Source organism: Xenopus laevis, chromosome 1L, assembly GCF_017654675.1.
Source record: "Xenopus laevis strain J_2021 chromosome 1L, Xenopus_laevis_v10.1, whole genome shotgun sequence".
Lineage (NCBI taxonomy): Eukaryota > Metazoa > Chordata > Amphibia > Anura > Pipidae > Xenopus > Xenopus laevis.
The window spans coordinates 57762249-57784753 of NC_054371.1; the positions used below are offsets into that span (position 1 = coordinate 57762249).

General features: G+C 35.6%; 1 protein-coding gene across 2 annotated transcripts in view; it reads right to left on the reverse strand.

The window, feature by feature from the left end:
* Positions 1-1253: 1253 nt before the first annotated feature.
* The window catches only part of LOC108699289, a 43210-nt gene continuing 21958 nt past the window's right edge, over positions 1254-22505 (reverse strand). For both annotated transcript variants that reach the window (XM_041589404.1, XM_018231286.2), the window contains exons 11-21: positions 20544-20608; positions 18513-18619; positions 17830-17935; positions 15813-15912; positions 8310-8349; positions 7925-7976; positions 6900-7008; positions 5694-5777; positions 4918-5041; positions 3308-3398; positions 1254-2800 (exon numbers count right to left, since the gene is read on the reverse strand). In XM_041589404.1, the coding sequence (XP_041445338.1) occupies positions 2726-2800; positions 3308-3398; positions 4918-5041; positions 5694-5777; positions 6900-7008; positions 7925-7976; positions 8310-8349; positions 15813-15912; positions 17830-17935; positions 18513-18619; positions 20544-20608 (953 nt within the window). In that variant the 3' untranslated portion in view covers positions 1254-2725. The remainder of the gene's footprint in view (positions 2801-3307; positions 3399-4917; positions 5042-5693; positions 5778-6899; positions 7009-7924; positions 7977-8309; positions 8350-15812; positions 15913-17829; positions 17936-18512; positions 18620-20543; positions 20609-22505) is intronic.

Here is a 22505-nt window from a genome sequence, read left to right on the forward strand (position 1 = left end):
GAACAGGGTGAAGCAGAAGGGTGAAACAAGGACAAAGAGAGGGTGGAAGAGGGGCAGGGACAATGGCAAAGTATTTTAACAGTTATTCTGCTATTTCATTTCACCAATAGAAACATGGTTTTTACTTATTAAAATTATTCCTCTATTTTGTAAAGCCTAGCTATAGTTATAAAGGAAGCCTAACTCGTTAAAAGTTTTTTTTCAGTTGCAGAAGTAGCAGTTAACAAAGCACACTTATCGACACTGTATTAAAGATCTTGTAAACTATCGGAGGAAATATGGGGGAACTCCACTAGTAATTGATGTTAATTAAAATGCCTTTGAATAATGTAGGCTTTCCAAAATGTTTCAACCAATTGTTATATACTCATACAGCACAGAACAAGAAAATGGAAACACAGCAAAATCAAAAGCGGCAGTAATCATGCTACTGTTGTTCACTATGATCAATGCAGGATGGAAATGGTGGACTACGTGGAGTGTGGAATTTGGCATTGCGGATATTGGAGCATGGTGTGCTGGTAATATGGTAACTGACCATAGTGAACCTATTATACTATTGTGTTTCCTATATTCTGGAAACTACCCTTGGGACAAGTAATAATATACACCTTTCATGTCAAAATTCTACATCAACAAACTTAGTCCAGTAGACATTGGATTAGCCAATCAAGCTCTGTCTTAATATGTATATATATATATATATTTGATGTAATAAATGCTTTATCTTTTTGAAGAAAATCCTGGTGTGCTTCAGCTTTTTCTGTGTGTATATATATATATATATATATATATATATATATATATATATATATATATATATATATATATATATATATATATATATATATATATATATATATATATATATATATATATATATATATATATATATATATATATATATTCAAGACAAATTCCCGTGTAAATATATTCTAAATAAAATACGTCCAATTGGTGCTTACCTTGTAACATTGTTGCAAATAGTATCCCTTTAACAATTTATAAAACCACCGGTCACCAAATGTGTCTATATTGGAAACATTGCACCGCATTCACATCTTATGTTGTAACCAAAGTGCCAGACTCTGGTCAGAGCCTTACAATTACCGCCATGCGTCATCTACATTTAATATAGTCAAATTGTGGGCCTCCACTACCTTCATTTGCCAAATAAAGGTAGTGGTGGGTCACAATTTTATTTAGAATTGTTTTACACAGGAATTTGCCTTGACACATACAGATCGAGTCTACGTCTAGGGTGGATATTATTATGTTTTGTAACTTTGAGAAAGGCTGGGGAAGAGCCAAAACGTTAGTGAGTGTTTATGATAAAAAATGTTCACGTTCATAAGACCTGTGAGTGCAGCTTTTTCAGGGGAGGATCGAGTGAGCAGTTGGTGACGTGAAGCATTTTATCATGAGTGCTGGTATTATATGGATTATTTATATATATATATATATATATATATATATATATATATATATATATATATATATATATTTACATTTGTATGAGTGTGTGTGTTCTATCAATGCTAAAATAGTTCTGCCCATGATAAGCAAAACAGGCTAACAATTAGTACCCCAACCCATTATACTAATGGAGCTACTCCTTCTTTATCTCCATATGCTAATTTTGTATGTGCCATTTTTCTGCCATGTTATTAAATATTCACAACATAGCATAAAAACACTTGAGCGAATTCGAACCAGGAATCGTTCACCATAGTTCACTGCAATCAGCCACAACATTTTTTGTTATGTTTTTTTTTGTTAGGTCAGAGATGATCGTGTGTGTAAGCTTTTCTGGCAGTAGTCTCTATAGACATAGCTATAGCTGCCTATTTTCCACCTCTGCCTGAAAATGCACATTTATTGTGGTTTTCACTTTTTTTACACTGCAGATTCTATGATATTTTCATTCTATTTTGGAGGTTTGTTGCTGCACAGTGCAGAAATGTGGCAGAAAAACACCATGGGGCACATTTACTTAGCTCGAGTGAAGGAATAGAAGAAAAAAATACTCAGAATTTTGAATGTTTTTTTGGGCTACTTCGACCTTTGAATCGAACGATTTAAACTAAAAATCGGTCGACTATTCGATAGTCGAAGTACTGTCTCTTTAAAAAAAAAAAACTTCTACCCCCTACTTCGCCACGTAAAACTTACTGAACCTCAATGTTCTAAGCTTTTTTTGATCGAAGGAATTTAGTTCGATCGATGGATTAAAATCCTTTGAATTGTTCGATTCGAAGGATTTAATCGTTCGATCGAAGGATTTAATCGTTCGATCGAACGATTATTCCTTCGATCATTCGATCAAACGAATAGCGCTAAATCCTTCGACTTCGATATTCGAAGTCAAAGGATTTAACTTCGACAGTCGAATATCGAGGGTTAATGAACCCTCGATATTCGACCCTAAGTAAATCTGCCCCCAAGTGTGACATTAGGATTAACAGATTCATTACTGGTTTAAACAATTTCTTTTAAAGATATGGTAATCAACAAAAAACATGGACATGTAGGGGCCAATTATAAAATCTGAATATCAGAAGAGCACACGTTTGAACACACAAATCCAACACAATTGGTTAGAGATTTGCACTAAGGCATTATGGATCAGAAAGGACGGCATCCTTCAGTTTCTTGACCACCACTGAAGACTTCTACAGCTTTATTGCGACTTCAGTAAACAATTCCGATTATTGTTCTTGGCTGCTTAATCAATTAAGGACTTTAAATCAGGAATGCCTTTAATTTCCAGATCTAGTAACATCTGCCCAAAGGCTTTTCCCTGCAGAAACAAAAATTACATATAAGCAAACAAGAAAAAACCCAGGATGTATTGTATGAAACATTTGTAACTTTTTGCTTGGCTGGATATTAACCTATGAGTAATGGAATAAAAGTGTCAATGTTTGCACCATGTCTAGCAGCCCATAGCAAGCAATCAGATGTTTGCTTTCAAAAGCGTGACCAATGTATTGTCACACGCAACGTGTAATGTCACACACTTCCATCCGTGTTTAGTAAGCACTGACAGGCAAACCAGCCATCTGGCAATGGGTGGTATTAGCTTTAATGTACATAGAGCCTTCTCGCTAAAACATATTTTCCAAATTCCGACAGCACAGTCTTCCTTCTCCTGTTCTTTAAGGATGATTAAAATGCATAGTGTGCTTCTACCAGTGAAAAGCAATACATCAGTCCTATGCTATCTTAGTAATTAACAGAAGCCAAGTTAGTTGGGGTACATTTTCCCTTTTACACAGAAGTACAGAATGCATTAAAAGACAAATACCTGTGGATCACTTCTCAATGAAGCAATTCCTCCTCCACCCAAAGAGTTCTTCAGCACAAAGTTCAATGCATATATTCCTGGCAACTCATATCTGTAAAGTATAAATATATTTACTTTTCATTTGAATCAATCATAATTTAATTTAATGTTCCTGTGTACTAGCTGCAGCAGTAAGTATTAAAATAAAGATATGCCAATGCATCATTTGTCTTTAGCTCACAAAAAAAGTATATTTAAATATCTTTCGTGCATAATTAACTGGATCCTAAAATAACACAAAACACTTCATAACTGGTACACCGATTACTTTGGTGTGGAGACAAAGGTATTTTAAATTATATTTTTTAAGCATGACTTTTTTTTTAATCTCTCTTCTACATGAACATCTTATACAAACCAATTATAAGTGCATGACCAAGCACCTGTAACTTTAATTTTCATTAAGAATCTCACTGGTTTACTGTGCAATTTTCACCATTTTTGTGCTTAGGGTAAATATATACTATATTTGTTTATCTGTTTTTCTTTCCTGAATTAAAAACCCTGCACAAGGTCCAGTTCAGATACTACACAACATAAACCAGTAATACAATAGGATCAAACAATATTTCCAATGTTTTTTTCATGGCCCATATTTACAAACCAAATTTATCAGCATGAAAGCTGTAACAACTTCCTGTTTTATTCCCCAGAAAACACAGCGGTATAAAAGCTGTGCTAACGACATATTCAATGCCCCACACCAACATCACTATACCCAATACTGCACTGTGCATCCTCATCTAACAAACATTCTGTTTATACCCTCTGTTTTCTGACAATTTTGCAGTTGTCAAGTAGAAAAATAGCACATAGATACAGATGAATGCGTATGGGGCCAATAAGTATATCAGAATACAGACATTTTGGTCATAAAAGTCAGCCACATGGGTCTATGTGTAGTCAGCTTAAACAATGCAATCAGTTAACAATTAGGGATTATGATCAAAGATCGAATTTTAGAGTTTTTAGACGAATAAACACAACGCGAATGGTTTCTAATTTAAGAAAAACTCTTATCAGCAAGTTCGGGGTTAACAACCCAAAAACTGTAATTGATTGTGTTTTTGGCAAAAAAAAAAAAAAAACCCTTTAAATCGCTCAAATTGATCAAGTTTTCAGACGAAACCCTCCGAAAAAAATTCAAACATCATGAAGGCTATTAACATCTTCAGATGGTTCAAGGGACCTCTGCCATTGACCTCAACATGTTTTAGATAGTGTATTTTTGGATTCAAGCCATTTCCAGGGTTGGGGTATAATAAATCGAAAAATTTGCTTTTTGAAAAAGACGCAAAAAAAAATAAAAATTTTAACATGAAAAATAGATTTTTGATTTTAAAACAACCTTGAAAACGACTTGATTTTTTTGTGGAAAACTCAATTCAAAATGTGATAAATCTGCCCCTTAATATATTAAATGAATGCTGCTAGTTATTTTTATTTTATTTACATACATTATAAAGAAAATGATGGAATCAAACCAACAGTCTAATAACTGCATTTACTCAATACGCTGGTGTATTGTTAAAAAAGAATGACAGGATTACATACCATTCACAATTACATACCTAGTTACCAAGGATTCACCAAGGTGCTCTTTTGGCAATAAGTGCTCAAAGTATTCCTGAATGACTTCTGGAGAAAGTGCCCTTTTTAAATAAGGGTAGTAAAGTGGATGGCGAGCAACAACGCCTACAAATAAAGCACATCATTGAAAAAAAATAACTGGTACATGAATTAAGCCTTCACGGTGTAACAGAAGTCATCTAATTGCAAATTGTCATTGTGTACAGTATACATTATTAAGCTTTAAATCAAAATTCCACCCCCTCCGGTCTGACAGATCTGTAATCTACATGCATTTCTATTTTCCATAGTGTGGAGCAGGGTCATTATAAGCTTTATTTGTATGGTATCTTAATCTGGAAATCCAAAAAGCTCTGAAATATGGAACATTATTCCCCATACTGTACTATTTAAATAAAAAAAAAACTTCATTGTTGATGGACAGATTTTTCTCTATTGGGAACTAAGGTAAGCCACCATAAATCCATGTTGATGGCAAATAATAGAGCCCTTACTGCTTTCTGACATTAAAGCTAAGGTCACATATTCTGTTTTCTCTGTGGGCCGGAAAAAAGCCACTCCACAATGCTGCATGTTCAGTAAGCACGGAAAGGACAACATTTTGCATCAGTGCTCACATGGCGTGGATTTCGACCTGTGCATGTGCATTTCTGAACCAAAAATTCACCCAACATGACCACTAAGCAGATTGGAGCATATTGGCATTTCTATGAAATATTTATGTACCAGAATTATATTCCATGTAGGAATATATTACCTATGTTAGCGTTATTTCCTTTGTCTCCACTTCTTGTAAAAGCCAGTTCAGCTAAGCGATAGGTATAAGGACCACTTGGAAGGTCTGGGGAAAAAAAAGAGCATAGTTCTTAAAAAATTGCAAATCAATTTATTTTGGGTAGAGGTCAGTAGTCACAGTTCTAATTCTGCTCTATAAGAAACATTTTGTATGACTTACCCCCAGCAATTTCCCAAGACGGACAAAGCATGTTGCAACCCTTTTCCATAGGGAAATGTTTATTCTGTGAACTTAGCCAGTCAGCTTCAGGACTGGTGCATAGCTTTCCAAAATATGTTTGGTAATATCATATATGTAAAAGGCAAATTCTGTAGCCAAATAACAGTTGATACCACGTACTGTACTTTGTAAATAAAGAATAAGAGCTAAATACAAAATAGTCTTACTAAAATCTTCTGTTTCAAGCATAAAAGTACAACTTTCTTTCTACAGTTTTACAACTCCTTGTGATAATTGGGGTGCCTTTCTCAGACATTAGATGAATTCATAACACTGCAAGCACAGGTAGAAGAAACCCACTCTAAAATCTCCAAAATATTGCATTGAAATTTCCATGGTGTCCTATTTAAACAAGCAACTGTTTATATTTTTTAGACATCACCCTGTACTTGATGATAAATAAAAGGGGATTTGAAGTGATTTTTTTAAATGCATATAAAGGTTCTTAGCACTAAACATCTTTTAAAAATGTTGTACCTGCATTAAGGTAATTTATGCAGCTTTCTCTTATCTGTCTTGTTTGAAATTCAGGCGCTACTGGCTTTTCCATTCCCTAGTGAATGATTGGCTGAAGCTTTGATGCTGAACTGAGCACCAGGAAGCTAGACAGCTGGCAGTTGCTAAATTCCCAAAGGGATCGCTACCAGGGGAGACTAGAGAAAGCTGCAAGTACAACATTTTTAGCAGACATACATTATAAAGTTGTTTAATTTAGTGCAAGGAACCTATAATTACATTTTTTAAAACTGTCTTTATATCCCCTGTTAACTAGAATAAATCCAAATTGATGGAAAAACAAGGTCATATTTTAATATTTAATATTAATATGTATTTAAAATGTAGCAGCTTTAAGGCATAGTGCTCAAAATTACAGAACAACCACCTTTTCTGAGACCCCAGGTACAAATATCAGATTAGCTTGGGATACCCTGGTTTATATTTCAGTACCTTTTGGAACTTCTGCAATAGCAGGTGTAGGATCAAAACTTTCATCTGTAGTATAAGAATAATCATCAAAGAACGTTTCTATGTGCTTTTCATTCATGAAGATATCAATCTGGAATACAGACATTTTTAAAATTACGGTTTTATCATAATAAAGCAGATTTAAAACTCTGAGGGCAGTAAAGGCAAATACTACACCAATAGCTGCAAATAAAAACTAAAGTAGATTAAAAGTAGTATAGATTGTAACTTCAGAAACCCAATGGGCATATATTAAAACTAATATGTACCAAGAATTAACATCTAACAGCACACATTTAAACTTCTGACCAATTGAGAAAGTGTATTATCTCATTTTGCCATACTTTGGTCTATTTCTTCTATGTGTGGTCTATTTCTACTTCTATTATGTGTGAAATTATGACCGGATTTCAAAAATCTTGCAATTAGAGCCTACAAATAGACTGTTGTTAGTTGTCTTATAATGGATGACTTACGGCTAAATACAGGTCCCATACATCCATTATCCAGAAAGCTCAGAATAACGGAAGGGCCGTCTACCACAGACTCCATTATAATAATTAAAGTACCCCCTGTTGTAAAATATAAGGATATTAGAAGTCACCTCAACCTCATGCTTTTATATGGTCATGGAACTCCTTGGTAACTCATAATATCCTTATATTTTACAACGGGGGGTACGTTATTCACTATATAGTACACACATACATATACACACAAAATATTTAATCTACAATTAAAATGAATAAAAAACTGCTTGGATGTGATTAAACCTAACCCATGCACAAATCCACGAAAAGACAAATTGACGAATGGCTACATGCAGGTGCCAAAATGAAACAAACTATATGAAAAATGGTGCATGTCATCTGTTTATAGTCTATTTAGGCCTTTCTTTCTTTCTTGCTTTTATTTTTGGTAATTTCTGTTGAGAGTGTTCTGTGCTTGCCCTTTAAAGATTACCAGTTGGGAATAGCTACTTTCAGACATTTTTTTAAATGTCCTACCTTAACATTTTTCTTGGGGTAAAGAAAAAAAAATGGCTTCAGAACTGGAGATCTACAAAACAAAAACACATTAAGAATACTAGTAAAGTTTGTATCGCATGCAGTACACAACTAAGACACTAAAATATTATGTTGAGTTTTGTAACAGTGGTCATTACGGTCATCAAAAATGACTGTAGCCAGTAGTTTTATAAGTAGCAAACACCATATAGTCAACAATTTGGTTTTAGACCTAATAACCGTGACTTTTTTTTTCACAGTACATACAGAACAACTTGTTTTAGCGGCTATCTCTAACAATCAATTCCTCATTCAAAGATGTCGGATGCTTCAAAAAGGTCTGTTCATCTATATTCCATCTTAATTTTCTAATTGCAACACTTACACTTTTGGTCGGCCACCAACGATGCCAGTGAGACCTGGTGCTTCAAAAAGATAAAGAAATTAAAACATTAATTTTCATTTCAAAGACACAGCAGAAAGTGTTATTCAGCATTCAAACATAAACACTGGTTACATTAAAAAGATACGGACACCAGAAACCTTTTTTTACATCTATCATAATATTGTCTTCACATGGTATTTATCATTTTGGCATAAAAGTATTTACCAATGCTTTTACATTACCCATCTGATCCCCCATGTTCTTCTATAAGGGGACTGCCATATTTGAGCTTCAGCAGTCTGCTAGCATTAGAAACTCTGACATATTGAGATGGGACAGTCAGGTTGGCAAAACAGTCAGGTTTAGGAACTTCAAGTAGCAATTACTTACAAAAGCAGAACTATCAGTGAAAAACATGAGCTATAGGTAACATTTGATGTACATTAATATTTTGAACAATACTTTTTTAGTCTGTGCAAAGACAAATCTAGTCTTTCATAAACCTCACTCTGCCTCATTACCTACTACCTGGGCACAAGTGTTGCACAATTTTGTACCATAGTGCTTAATCTGTGAACAAAAACTACAGTCGCAATTCTCACTGGTTTAAGGCTCCAGCACGAGGTGCAGACTGCTGTACCGGTGGACGCAAACTGTCCTTACCCCATGCTCCCAAAACCAGTGCTATCTAACATGTGCATCCCAAGGACATGCAAGTTAAGTTAATGAGAAATAAGTGGGAGAGGGGAAACCTACTTGCCTCCCCCCAACATACTTCTCATGAATATAGTACTGCTGAATACAGACAATGCTGTATACATAAGAAGAGCACTAATCTTTGCACTCCATTCTGGACCGCAAAACATGACCCCTTAGTGAACAGTGTAGAGCAAAAGTAAATATTTTGTGTTTTGCACCTATTTTCTGCACTTTGCACCCTGTACTACACTTCATAAAGAACCCATAATGTCTTTTATATGAAGGAACATAAAACATACAAGGTGCTAATTTATGAACACGTTTGCTAAAGTATAAAAGTGCAGTTTCCAGTGGCAACTCATTGTCTTTGGATTTTGAACAATATATAAAAAATGAAACCATAGACCAGATTAATTGCTATTGGCAAATACACCATTTTTCACACAACGGTGTAACATAAGCTTACATTTTAACTGCAGTTCAGATTTCCTAATATGGTTTGTGTCAGTGATTTCAATAAAAATGAGCCTAGAAAATACAGTTTTTAATGCATATAAAATGTGTATGCATTTCCCATAAATAATTATTGGAAAAAATGGTTTTTCATCTTCTATGCCATTACAATGATGAAACACACAGCCTTTTTCTGTGAATCTCTTTACAAAACTGTGGGGCAGATATATTAAAGAACATCTGAGGAAGTGGCAAAAGTATATATGATTTACAGGATATGCATGGCTTTTGTGTATTATACATTTTTAAACACTATTTATTTGTCCTGAGTATCTTGCCATGAGTAGCATTTATTAGATGTAAATCTAGAGCAACTGGGGTTGCTGAATAATCACTATTCATTCAAGCAGCTTCTTCAGTTCAGTTCAAGCTGCTTGGATGAGCAGTGAAAAGTCTTCAATAATTACTCAGCAAGTCCATTTGCTCTAGATTTGCTTTGAATAGATATACCATGAACTGGATGAATGAAAACCTTCATAGTCTCATGAGGAGGTTGTGCTCTTGGTTACATAGGGAAAACAATATTTTCTTGTATGTCTACAACTCTTGGGTGTGTAGCCAGTTTTTACAATTATTGCTATGACTAGAATGTGGACACCTGCAATTTGAGTGAATACACTGGTGTTTATGTAATCATGTGACTGGATGTGCATTTAATTATATGCCACTACCACTAACAAATGGAATTACTTTAGACAAGATTCTTAGCTTGCCATTGTTTGCTTTCTCCTTGTTTAAGGGTGTTAAATCCTGCAGATTTCGTATACATTTAAGATTTGTAGGAATTGTGTTAGAATCAAAAGTCGTATATTTCATTCTATAAAAACAGAAAATAGATCCTTTCTTCAAGAGACAGAATCCATCAAACCCCTACCTTTTTTCCCCATGAGTTTAAATAATTTCCACTGATCCCTGTTTATAGAATCAGGGGAGTGCAAGTTACTAAAAGTTATAGAGCGCACATGTTCATGCCTTTATATATCACATAATGCCAGTATTTTTCCCTCTTATTTCGCATCCACATATATCATTATGTTGGAATGGACTCACAAATAGTTATGGGAAAGGTCAGGAATAAAAGGAAGTTTACAAAAGTTGCTTTCTGCTTTGTTCAGTAATGGTTCTTTATGGAGCACATATCTGGGGGGCCAAAGGGTCAGAATGCTTCTTCATCTTGCTCTGGCACCAAAATAACATGGAAAGGCTTAGTCCAGTTATCTAATGCTGTCCTAAGAAAAGGATGAATGAATATAATGAAATGTAGGTCTTGTTTTGCAGTGTCTCTTAACTTGCTATGCACTTGTTATCAATCATAATATTTAGCATGTAACATAAATACAGAAGCTCTCTGAAATCTCAAGATACACTAGCCAGCTGTTAGGGCTGTGTCAAACGGAGGTCAGTTTAGTGTGAATCTCAGGTCAGCAGCTCAAGCCTCCGTGAGTTTGCAGAATCCAGTGCAATGGCATAGCATCCCTAGATCTGATCTAATACTGACATTTTCTAAAGCAAAAACACCCACCGACAAGAAAGGTAGTAAAATGTAAAAAAAATTATTTGAAACTCGGCTGAAATATTACTAGCAATGTATGTAATGAGATTCAATATTTCATTTAACTGCTTGTTGACAATAAAAATATTTAATTGATCCTTGACAACATTCAAGGCAAATTAAAGAAGAACTAAATCCTAAAACCAATATGGCTAGAAATAAGAGTATTTTAGATACTGAACTTACTGCCCTACCTCAAAACTCAGCATCTTTAAAACAGTAATGATCTTTGTTGTCAAAATTGTGCACAGAGGCTCCCCATTTTGGGTTTAGGAGTGTCAGTGACACTGCACATGCTCATTGGGGTGTGGACAGCTCTTACAAAGTAAAGCTTAGAGATCATCACAGATTATCAGGATGAGGATCGCCTGTCATAGAAGCTGATAAGGGTACTTGGTTATGAGCTGCCATGTAACAAGAGTCTGAATAAATTACTAACAACCTTGTGTCATGAGGTAAATGCTCCGTGAGTTGGTCCCTAAGATCAGATAAATGACAGCAGCACAAAGTGTGTGCAGTGAATCAGCAGAAGAGACAATGGGGAGCTACTAAGGGATTATTAGGAGCCACATATCTTCACTGCTAAAGAGCTGTTGTGGTTGGGCTGGTACAGAACCCTGTAATAATGTGCATAAATTCCAGCCTAGTCTTTGTTGAGCTTTAGGTCTCGTTTAATTAAACTTCAAAACAGCATGTTACTAAACTATTTCAGCGATGAACCTATACCCACTATGAAAAACTGAACATACAAAGGTATGTTCAGGTTATGTGCAACCCAAGTTGCTCCCCACCAAAAACCTGGTGAGGAGGCAAGAAACTAAAAAGAGTATAATTCCCTGGCAAACTGCATCTGTAGGCAACACTTGATAAAGGGCCTAGACCGAAACATGTAGTGTTTTTCACTTCCCCAAATAAAATATTTGCAGTCTAAGACTACTGCAGTGGATTTGTCCTGCACTTCAACAGAATCAATCAGAAGAAGAGTTGGAGGATTAACACAGAATACCCCCCAGCATAAGCAGCAAAAAGTATCAACAACAGTAGCAGTAATTTTATTTTCAACGGTTCTTCACTATGGGGCAAATTCACTAAGATGCAAAGCGCCGAACCCTAGTGTTAATTCGCTAGCGTTTGGCATTTTCGCTACTGCGCAAATTCACTAATGAACGCTGGCGTAGTTTCGCTAGTGTTACTTCGCAACCTTACGCCAGGCGAAGTTTCGCTAGCGACGAAACTACGCAAATTCACTAACTTGCGCAGTGTACTGAACACTACCTTTTACGCTAGACTTCCTTCGCCACCTCAGACCTGGCGAAGCGCAATAGAGTAGATAGGGATTGTTTAAAAAAAAGTCAATTTTTTTTCTAAGTCCCAAAAAAACGCTTGCGTGTTTTCTACATGATGGCTGATCGAAAAAATTTTGGGGCTCCCCTTCCTCCCCCCTACATTTCCTGACTCATGGCAACTTACCTAGACAGTGGGAACATGTGTAGGGCAAAATAAAATTTTTATTTGCAGATTTGAAGGTTTTCTAGGCATTTGTAGTGCAGATACGTGTTCCTCCATTGAAATTTGAATTTCGCGCCGTATGCAAATTAGCCTTCGCTAGCGTTACTTTGCTTTATATAGCGAATCAACGCTAGCGCAACTTCACAACCTTACGCTACCACTGTGCGCAACTTCGGATTTTAGTGAATTTGCGGAGCCCTGGCGAAACTACGCCTGGCGCAACTTCGCATCTTAGTGAATTTCCCCCTATGTGTCTTCTGAATATAAGCCCTGACGTCCTGAAGATATCAATGAAATAAGTAGTACTTTGCAGAGTACACTAATTAACATTAGATCAGTTGTAAAGAATGCCTTTAACTGATCTCCATAACTGCAGACCTGGTCACCATAGTCCAATTGCCAAAATAATTTTAATTTGGAGTGTATGACCACTTAGTGAACTTTCTTGTGTAAATATAATTTTAAGTATACAAATATATTTAAGTCTGTATCTGTGCAGACTAGCATAAACATATTTCAACGGCCAAGTTACTAATTAAGTATGAAGTTAAATAATGATTTTATATGAAATGATAAAGAAAAGATGAATCACCACAAGATTTGTGAAAAAAAAATCCTGCACTAAAAGAAAATGGGTGTTTTATCTCCTTGTAGTTGGATATGCATAGGACAAAATTAAAGTCAAGTAAGAGTTAAGACTCTGGGGTAGATTTATCAAATAGTGAAATTAGAGATCTCCACAGTCCGCAGAGTGAAATACAGCCTCTCTCCATTAATTTCTATGGGATTTTTAAAGGCGCATTTATCAAATGTTGAATTTTCACTATCACCCTTTGATAAATACGCCTTTAAAAATCATATAGAAATGAATGGAGAGAGGCTGTATTTCACTCTGTGGACTGTGGAGAACTTCACTCTTTGATAAATCTACCCTTTAATGAGCACAAAACTGTAATCAGATATTTTTTCACAGCGTTGTTTCATACATCATAGCAGAAAAGGACTGCGTATGGAGTTTTAATTATTAAATATCAATTTAGAATTAACCATTTGTTAATGTCATGTGACAAAGTAAGATTGACATTAACGTGTGTGTGTGTGTGTGTGTATATATATATATATATATATATATATATATATATATATATATATATATAAAAATAGAACACTTTGTGACTTTTCCATGCTCCGGATGCTTTACTGTGGCTTGAAAAAATACTTAGAACCTCTGAATATTCTCTCCTTTTCCAACAATTCTAAACTGATATTGCACGATATGATAGTGTGATAGTTTTATTTCAAAGTGCTCCTGTGAAAAGAAAAAACATTTTGTCTGCAGTAAGTATTACGTCTCTACACTTTAATATATTGTAGTCACCCATTTTAAGATGAACTTTCACTCTGTTTTGGAGTGACTGGGCCCATGCTTCCATGTACATTTGACCAATTTGTTAATATTAGTTGGATGACACTTGTACATATCAATTTTCAAACAAAGCCATAGACTCTCTGTTGGACTGGATTGGCTGTGCTGCTGTAGGGCATACCACTTTTTGTTCTTGAGCATCTCTAAAGCTACTTTGCATTATACTTAGAATCATTGACCTGCTGAAAGATGAACTTTCACCTTCAGTTTTATAGCAGACAAACAAGTTCTTTTAGAAATATTTCACAGTTTCTTCCATTCTTTCTTCAGTTTTAAATAAATGCTCAGTTCCCGTTTTATCTTACCAGCTCTCCATCAGCCTTTAATACCTTTTTTAATTAATTTAGTGCTCCAAAATAAAAATATCACAATATTACTTTACTTTACCAGTAAGTAAAGTATTCAAGAGTTTAAATACTTTTGCAATCCTATTTCTCTTATCTGTATAGGTTTGATTACTGAAATCAGGATGGAGCAAATAAGCAGGCTGTGGGCCCAAAAATTGTCTTAGAAGAGCCAAATCATTGCCAGCCATATTAGGTATCACTTAGTTCCATGCTTTTACCATTTAACATAACATGCAAAATCCATTCAAATATGGAACAGAACATTTTTATACACATGAATATTAATAACAGACGCACATACTTATGATTTTAATTAGCAAGATACAAGAGAGATGGACAGGCTGGTATTTTTTGTATAACAGGTGCCAATGGTAATGCCAAGTTTAAATGAAGGCTGCACATAACATGTACATTAAAGTAAAGTCCAAAATAGAATAAGGCTAGAAATACTGTATTTTCTAAACAGAAACTTGCACCTCAAGCCTAATCAAACAAATGATTTATGCTTTCAAAGTTGGCCACAGGGGGTCACCATATTGTAACTTAAACATCTTTGCAAGACCAAGACTGTGCACATGCTCAATGGGGAAATTATTATTATTATTTATGATTATTACATTATTTATGATTATCAAAACAGCACAAGCAAAAGTCAAATAATATCTGCCAGAAGCCAATACAGCAAAACTGATTAATAATCAGAATAGGCAGACTGCACTGGGTCCTGTGTTGTCATGTAATCTAATGTGGATTTTATAGTTTTTGTATTGTTTAATACAAACTTTCTCCAACTCTGCAGAACCAGTGGCTGCAGCAAAATAATCCTCAAATAGAATCCCAGTTTATCTGTTTAAATCTGGCTCCATGATCTTTGTCCCTGCAGCTGAAGTTGGAAACAGTAAAGGAGATGTAAAGGCAAAAAATAAAATCCAATACAAATCCCACCGTAGCCGACTGCTCCACAGGGAAAAAAACCAAAACTGCTTGAGTTCTGCACAGCTGGGAAGGTGGGGGCTCCCCCTGCAGTTCATAACTATGATTGTTTCCCTGAAGAGCAATTAGGGACCGTCAATTCCTATCCACAGCAGTAAATGAAGGGAGAATATCACTGCACACAGTCTGGTTTCTTATAAAAATGGTACACATTTTTTAATTAAAGTATATTGGAGATAGGTTTCTTTTTCATTAAAGAAAGTAAAAATGGGATTTTATTTTTTTGCCTTTACATGCCCTTTAAATTCAAAGTGGTTTGAAATGTATTACTAATATAAGTTATAAGTGTCTGTACTTTAACCCTATAAAAACAACAAACTGTAATGAAGATTCATTTTCTGGCTGTAACCTCAGTAAGTTAAACAACCTCTAAGAATTAATGAAACTGGTAGAGAATGCATGACAGTGAAATTAATATTGGATGAGAAACAAGAATGATTGAAACAGACAACATGTAATTTTACCCATTCCTGTGCCTGCAGGTGCAATCTCTCTTGCAAAGATTTCTAATGCTTTTTTCTGCTTGTGATGCACAGCAAGCCAAATGACAGCTTCACGAGCAAGCTGAAATGCGTAAAAGGTAATCACTTAAACTGTAAGTTAGAGAACAGGGACGGATATATCGGGTATTAGCTAAGAAACACCATGCATGCAAAAGAAGAAATCTGGAATCTCGCTTATTAAATTGCCAGGAAATGTTCACCTTAAAACAAGTGGCAAGAAATGAATTAAAATGGACATATTAAAGAAATGCATGGTTATGTTGCATCTTCCATCTTCTTTAATAAGATGTAATGCATTATGTTGTAGGTCAGATTTAGTCACTTACAACAACCTCATAGCTCCCAACATTTTGGAAGTAAAAAGAGGGCCAACATTTTTTTTCCCACATAGCGCAGCAAATTTTTTTTGCCCACGCCCCTTTATGTGGCCACACCCTAATTACCATGTCCATTTAACAAAATTTGGCAGGTTATGAAAGTTTGAAAATATTTCTGCTTATCTAAACTGTTTTTTTGTGTCTCAAAATTGTTACAAAGTATCTTATTTGCACCTGTTACATGTTCTGTGGTCTCTGCTAAAAGCCAATTAAGTTAGAAACTGTTTCTTTTTCTGGCTGTTCAGGGGGACTTTCCAGTACAAATGAGGCACTGCAGGTTGAGCTGTTACAGATTAAAAGAGAAACGTCTAATTGCTATGGGGTTGGCGACCTCAAAGGGGTAAGTTCACCTTCAAAGTGGTGGTTTACCTTTAAATTCACTTTTAGTGTGTTATAGAAATGCTAATTCTAAGCAACATTTAACTGGCCTTAATTCTTTCTATTTTATATATATTTTTTTAATTATTTGCCTCCTTCTTCGCTTTCCAGCATTCAAATGGGGGTCACTGACCCCATATAAAAAAAAATGCTCTCTAAGACTACGCATTTACTGCTATTGCTATTTTTTAATACTCCTCTTTCTTTTCAGGGCCACTCCTATAGATATTCCAGTCTCTCATTCATATCAATACATGGTTGCTAGTAACTTAAAGTGGTTGTTCACCTTTAAGTTAATTTTTAATATGATGTTGAGTATATTTTGAGACCATTTGCAATTGCCTTTTATTTTTTTTTTATTAGTGATTTTTGAGTTATTTTACTTTTTATTCAGCAGCTCTCCAGTGTGCATTTTAAACAATCCAGTTGGCCGCAAACTGCTGAAACTGCAAACTGGAGAGCTGCTGAATAAAAAGTAAAAAAAAGTAAAATAGCTCAAAATCACAAATAATAAAAAAATGAAAAGCAATTGCAAATGGTCTCAAAATTCTCTACATCATACTAAAAATGTATTTAAAGGTGAACAACCCCTTTCAAGAGGAAGGAAAGTCTTCTTGCACTTGGGGGTGCCAAAGCGATCCTCTTCCTCTTTCTTTGCAAAGCTGCACATGCGCAGTAGTTGAAAAGCCGCCGAGAAATTTGAAGAAAGAAGAATCCGGAAAAGGACTTTCCTTCTCCTTTAAGTTAATTTAGAGTGTGTAAAACAATGGTCAATTTTTAGCATGTTTTCAATTATTAGATTTTAATAGATTAAAATCTTTAGATTTTAAATTATTAGCCTTCCTCTTCTGACACTTTCAAGCTTTAAATAGACGCTCACTTACCCCAGCAGCCAAAAAACTCTGTGAGGCTACAGTTTTATTATTATTATTGTTACTCTTTATTGCATAGCTTTCTATTCAGGCCCTCCCCTGTTTATATTTGTGCCTTTCATTCTAAAGATGAGTGCATTTTATGTTCCAAAGTGTTATATCTTATGTACAACGAAACTTGTTTATAAATCTGCAGTTAGTAACGTTGCCAAGTTTCTCAGTTTAGAGTTCCGTTTTATACAATTGTGGAACTGCCAGGGGGTCCTTCTAAGGTTATTAATTTAAGTTGCAGCTTAACAACATTGCTTTCCATGTATATTTATCTATTGTAAGGAATAAGTATTGTCTTACATCTTTTGATTTAGCATATGAACCATATGAATCTTCAGCACCAAGTATCTGTAGATTAACGTCACTGTACTCAGCATAGCCAAGCTTTGAAAATATATCTCGGGTCCTGTTAAAATAAAATAAAAAAAAAAACAGATGTGTAGAAGTGAACTCAAATAACATTTTTTCAATAGGAGACTGGCCAACCGTGATCTGTCAAAACCAACCACAAGCAGAGGTGGTTTCACATTCAGAGATGCAGGTAAGAACAAAATTGCTTCATACATGGGAACAGAGTGATCTCCATTCTTCTTTTAATATTTACTAGGGTTCCTTCAAATACTGATTGAGACAAGTGGAGAATCTAGATGGCTGACCACCCCCCAGCCATCCAATGGTTGAGTTGAAGGCTCTACACTCGCATGTGCCAGATTTTACTTACTACATACAGTATGATGGGCTTGATCAAGCTAAGACCAAGCTACCTAGCCAGAACGTATATCTTCATATGCACAAATTAGAGTAAATGGTTTTCATAAGCATTCCATACACGATACATACTATTTACAAGAATATGATTACACAGAAGTTTGGAAATTTCTATTATATTGTATGATTTAACATTGTCTATAGAGGAAAAGAAAATTAAAGGTATATGCTTTTTACCGACTGTCAAACATTTAAAACACAAATATGCTGCATACCTCCTCAGAATACTCTCAGCTGTCCGTCTTCCTTTTTCTGCTGCATTTGGTCCTACCACAGGACATACTGCAGTGGCTCGGAATCCATCAAGATAAGTAGCACACACCTGTTACAAATTGTTTTACTTCAATGCATGGCTCTCAATGCAAACAAAGGACTTATTCCACTAGTTTTCAGCAATATTCGTTTTGGACACTGCTTTACTCAAACCTTAAAATATGAATTTGAGTTATGCTTTTTTTTCTGTACATGATAATTAGAGGAATCATAACTTTTAAAAAAAACTCTCTCAGTAATAGCCTCATTTAAAGGAGAACTAAACCCTAAAAATAAATAAAAATGCCATATTTTTTATACTGAACTTATTGCACCAGTGTAAAGTTTCAGCTTCTCAATAGCAGCAATGATCCATGACTTCATACTTGTCACCATCTTGGAAAGTGTCTGCAACACTCACATGCTCAGTGGGCTCTGAGCAGCTGTTGAGAAGCTAAGCTTAGGGGTTGTCGCAAATTATCAAGGTTGGCCTGTAATATCAGCTGATGCTACTTGGCTGATTATTAATTCCTGATGCAAATTGCAACGGTTTCTGAGCTGCGATGTAGTTATTCTCTTTATTTATTACTAATCAGCCTTAAATTTGGACATTTATATTTTATGTGTACTGTATATTGTGAGTTGGTCCCTAAAGCTCAGTAACTGACAGCAGCACAGAGCATGTGCAGTGAATCTGCAGAAAAGATGGAGAGCTACTGGGCCATCTTCAGAGGCACAGGTCTTCCCAGCTAAAGGGTTGTGGTTGCCTTGGGCTGGTACAATCCAAAACATGATGTACAACATTTCTAGCCTACTTCTTTAGCGAAGCTTTAGTTCTCCTTTAATAAGCCTCCCAAAAAACTCTATCATGCCCTCTTTTCTCATTAGCGAAGCTTTAGTTCTCCTTTAATAAGCCCCCCAAAAAACTCTATCATGCCCTCTTTTCTCATTAGGAGTTTTGGCTTCTTATAAAAATATTACACTTTATTCAAGCAATTCAGTCTTTGAGTCTAAAGATTTACTAATTCTAATACACAATTAAGTCTACTAAAGATTTACTAATTCACATGAAATCATCTTTGTTAAAAAGTCTAGGGCTTTTTACTACATACTGTATAGTTTTAGCTGGTGGAGCAGAGTGCAAATTGTGTCCTGTAGCCCTGTCATTTGCTTGCTAGGCCGATTTTGACCAGAAAACACAAGCCAATTGAACTCAAGTAAACAACATGCTGCACAGCCATGCTTGGCCTGAAAATGTTAGTGTACAATACATGTGTCTTGTGCACATTGTCAGATATAAGTGCCCACACCCAGAGATCATATTAATTCATTTTTACCAGGCCGGATTTGTAGCCAGGCCTAGGGCAGCAAGATTTTACGGGTGGCATGTGCACATCCACAATGTAAGGAGCACTGGGAACTTGTAATCCTCCAGTGCTCTGGAGCATGTGCGTGGGGGGGGGGAAAGGACCCAGCGGCCAGCTCGGGGCACCCAAGCCCAAAATCCAGGACTGATTTTTGCATGCATTCACACTCATTACACTACACTAGTCAATAAAACACAATCTGTGTGTGTTTGTTATAGTAGTGGCATCAGTAATGTGCTACATTTGCATAGAAAACTCAGATGAGCAAGATGTCCAAGAGCAATGACAAGTGGGGGTTCATTGTCTCCCAAGTGAAAACGTCTCTCACACAGCAACCAAAAATCCCTTTCGATCTGCAAGAATGCAAATAGCTACAGATAAAACATCTTTATATGTCACTGCACTAATTAGCCTGGTACTACACTGTATAACCCTGTGATGTCCTCAGTGTGTGATACAAACCTTCCTAATCTATGGATTCATACTCCCAATGGAACTGTGAGTTGTCATGGCAAAAGTATAAACCGTGTTTAATCATTTACCTGTTTTATACTGGAATGTGAGGCACTGAAATTCTAACCCATCTTAAATTTTAAATAAAAAAAAAATAATAAAGAAATACTACACCTTATAAGATGAAGAAGGTGGTAACCCCTTTGCACTATGAACACGTACTGCTCCTCCATCATGATCTATGATGGAAAGAAAATAAATACATATTAAAAAAAAAAAAAGCTGAACATATAGTTCAATAAATGAATTTAAAAAAGTGTTAACCTCAGAATATTTTAGAAAGCTCAGAATACAACCAAAAAAAGCATGTTAAAAGAGAAGGAAAGTTATAATGACTGTTGTGCCAAATTGTAAGGCACCCCTTTAATTATAATCAAATACCTGAGATCAGGCCAGTGCTCCTGTTCACAGAAAAATGCATCAGCTCAGGGTAGCACTTTGTGAATGCGCAGTAGAGTGAAAAGACAAATATTGAAGTGAAAAGTCATCTTTTTCCTCTACGGTGTATGCAGGGGCATACAGGAATCTAAAAAGATGAAGAAGATGGCAATATTGCGCTCCTTCAGTAGTACCCTGGCCTGTGCAGTTTTCAGTAAACAGAATCACCAGCCCAGGGTTTCAGGTAATTGATTCTAACCACTGTATTCAGATGCTTGCACATGAAAAGGTGACTAGCAAATGCTTTCTAGTGACTAGACCTGTAGGAGTAACCCCATAGGACTCTTGGGAAACATCCATAGTAACTGCATGTGTGCAATAACTGTCCTAATGGAAATCTGTGCAGCTACAAGATTTACAACTGGCACAAAAGGGTTAAGGGCATAGATTTTGGGATAAGAAGGTGGGTGACTGGGGCACCAGAGCACAAGGTCAATACACATATGACAGTATGTACATAAAGTGTGTGTAAGCTACTTTGTATAAAAGAAGCTCAGTTAACTAAATAAGGCAAATGGCATGGTAAACAAATGAAAAGATGTGCCTTTCCAGCTCCTGAGTACACATACATGTCAAAGCACTGAAGTCTACAGTTTTTATGGAATTTCAGCTATTCCATCTGCGGCACTTCCTGGCCAAATGACTATGAGAAAGTTCATGCAAAAGTTCATTTTAAGTTCAGCTAAACTACATCAGGCCATTTACAAGTTAAAAGTTCATTTGGAGGTTAATATATTTTTACAGGCAATGGGTTTCACTGCCACCATCTATTTGTCAACATTACCAAAGCCCTTTGTTTACATTGTCCATCTGCCCCAAATTGTCAGATTAGTACACTGTTTATCTTTTCATTTAAAATGCGATAAGGTAAATTGGCTTGCAATTTCAATATTAACTTTGAAGTGCTGATGACTTTACCACACAATTTCCATTACTTTGTAGCATACATTAAAGCTGGCCATACGTAAGCATATTTAAATTGCCGAATCAGCCCCATTAGACCAAGTTGGCAGCTTATCTGCTAGTGTATGGGTCCTCCCCGACTGCCTCCCTGATGGATATTGGACAGGTTTCAAAATCATGTTGGGCAGGAACCACATCCTCTCACAGCAGGGCCTACATAAGACTCCATTATGATCCAATACAATCTTGGTCCATACCATACGATAAAACCAGTTCAATTTGACTCAGAATGTAGGTGGCCAAATCAGGTAAATATAATTTCATTTGGTGACACCTCCCCTAAATAAGCAGATCATAATGTTTTATGCACACAGAAGGGTTTAATAGTTACCCATAGCAACAATTCTGCTTGTGTCAGTCTACTTAAGTTAGAAAACAAAAGCAACATACTCATTGGTTTCTACTGAAAACTGCACTGGAGCAAATTTTTTCTCAAGGAATTTTTTTGTGATATTTGATCTTTGAGGCTTTTTCCTGAAAGAAGTTACTAATTTTCCTAAATAAATAATCAAGGGCATTTACTTTTAAGCACAGTTCAATGCACAGGGATGATACATGGCTGCATGCGTGAATGAATTCCCAGTAAACAGAAAAAACTAGTGCATCATGAAAGACTCATCCATATCTGGATTAATCTAAATCAAAACATTAAAATACATGAATATATTTAATAAG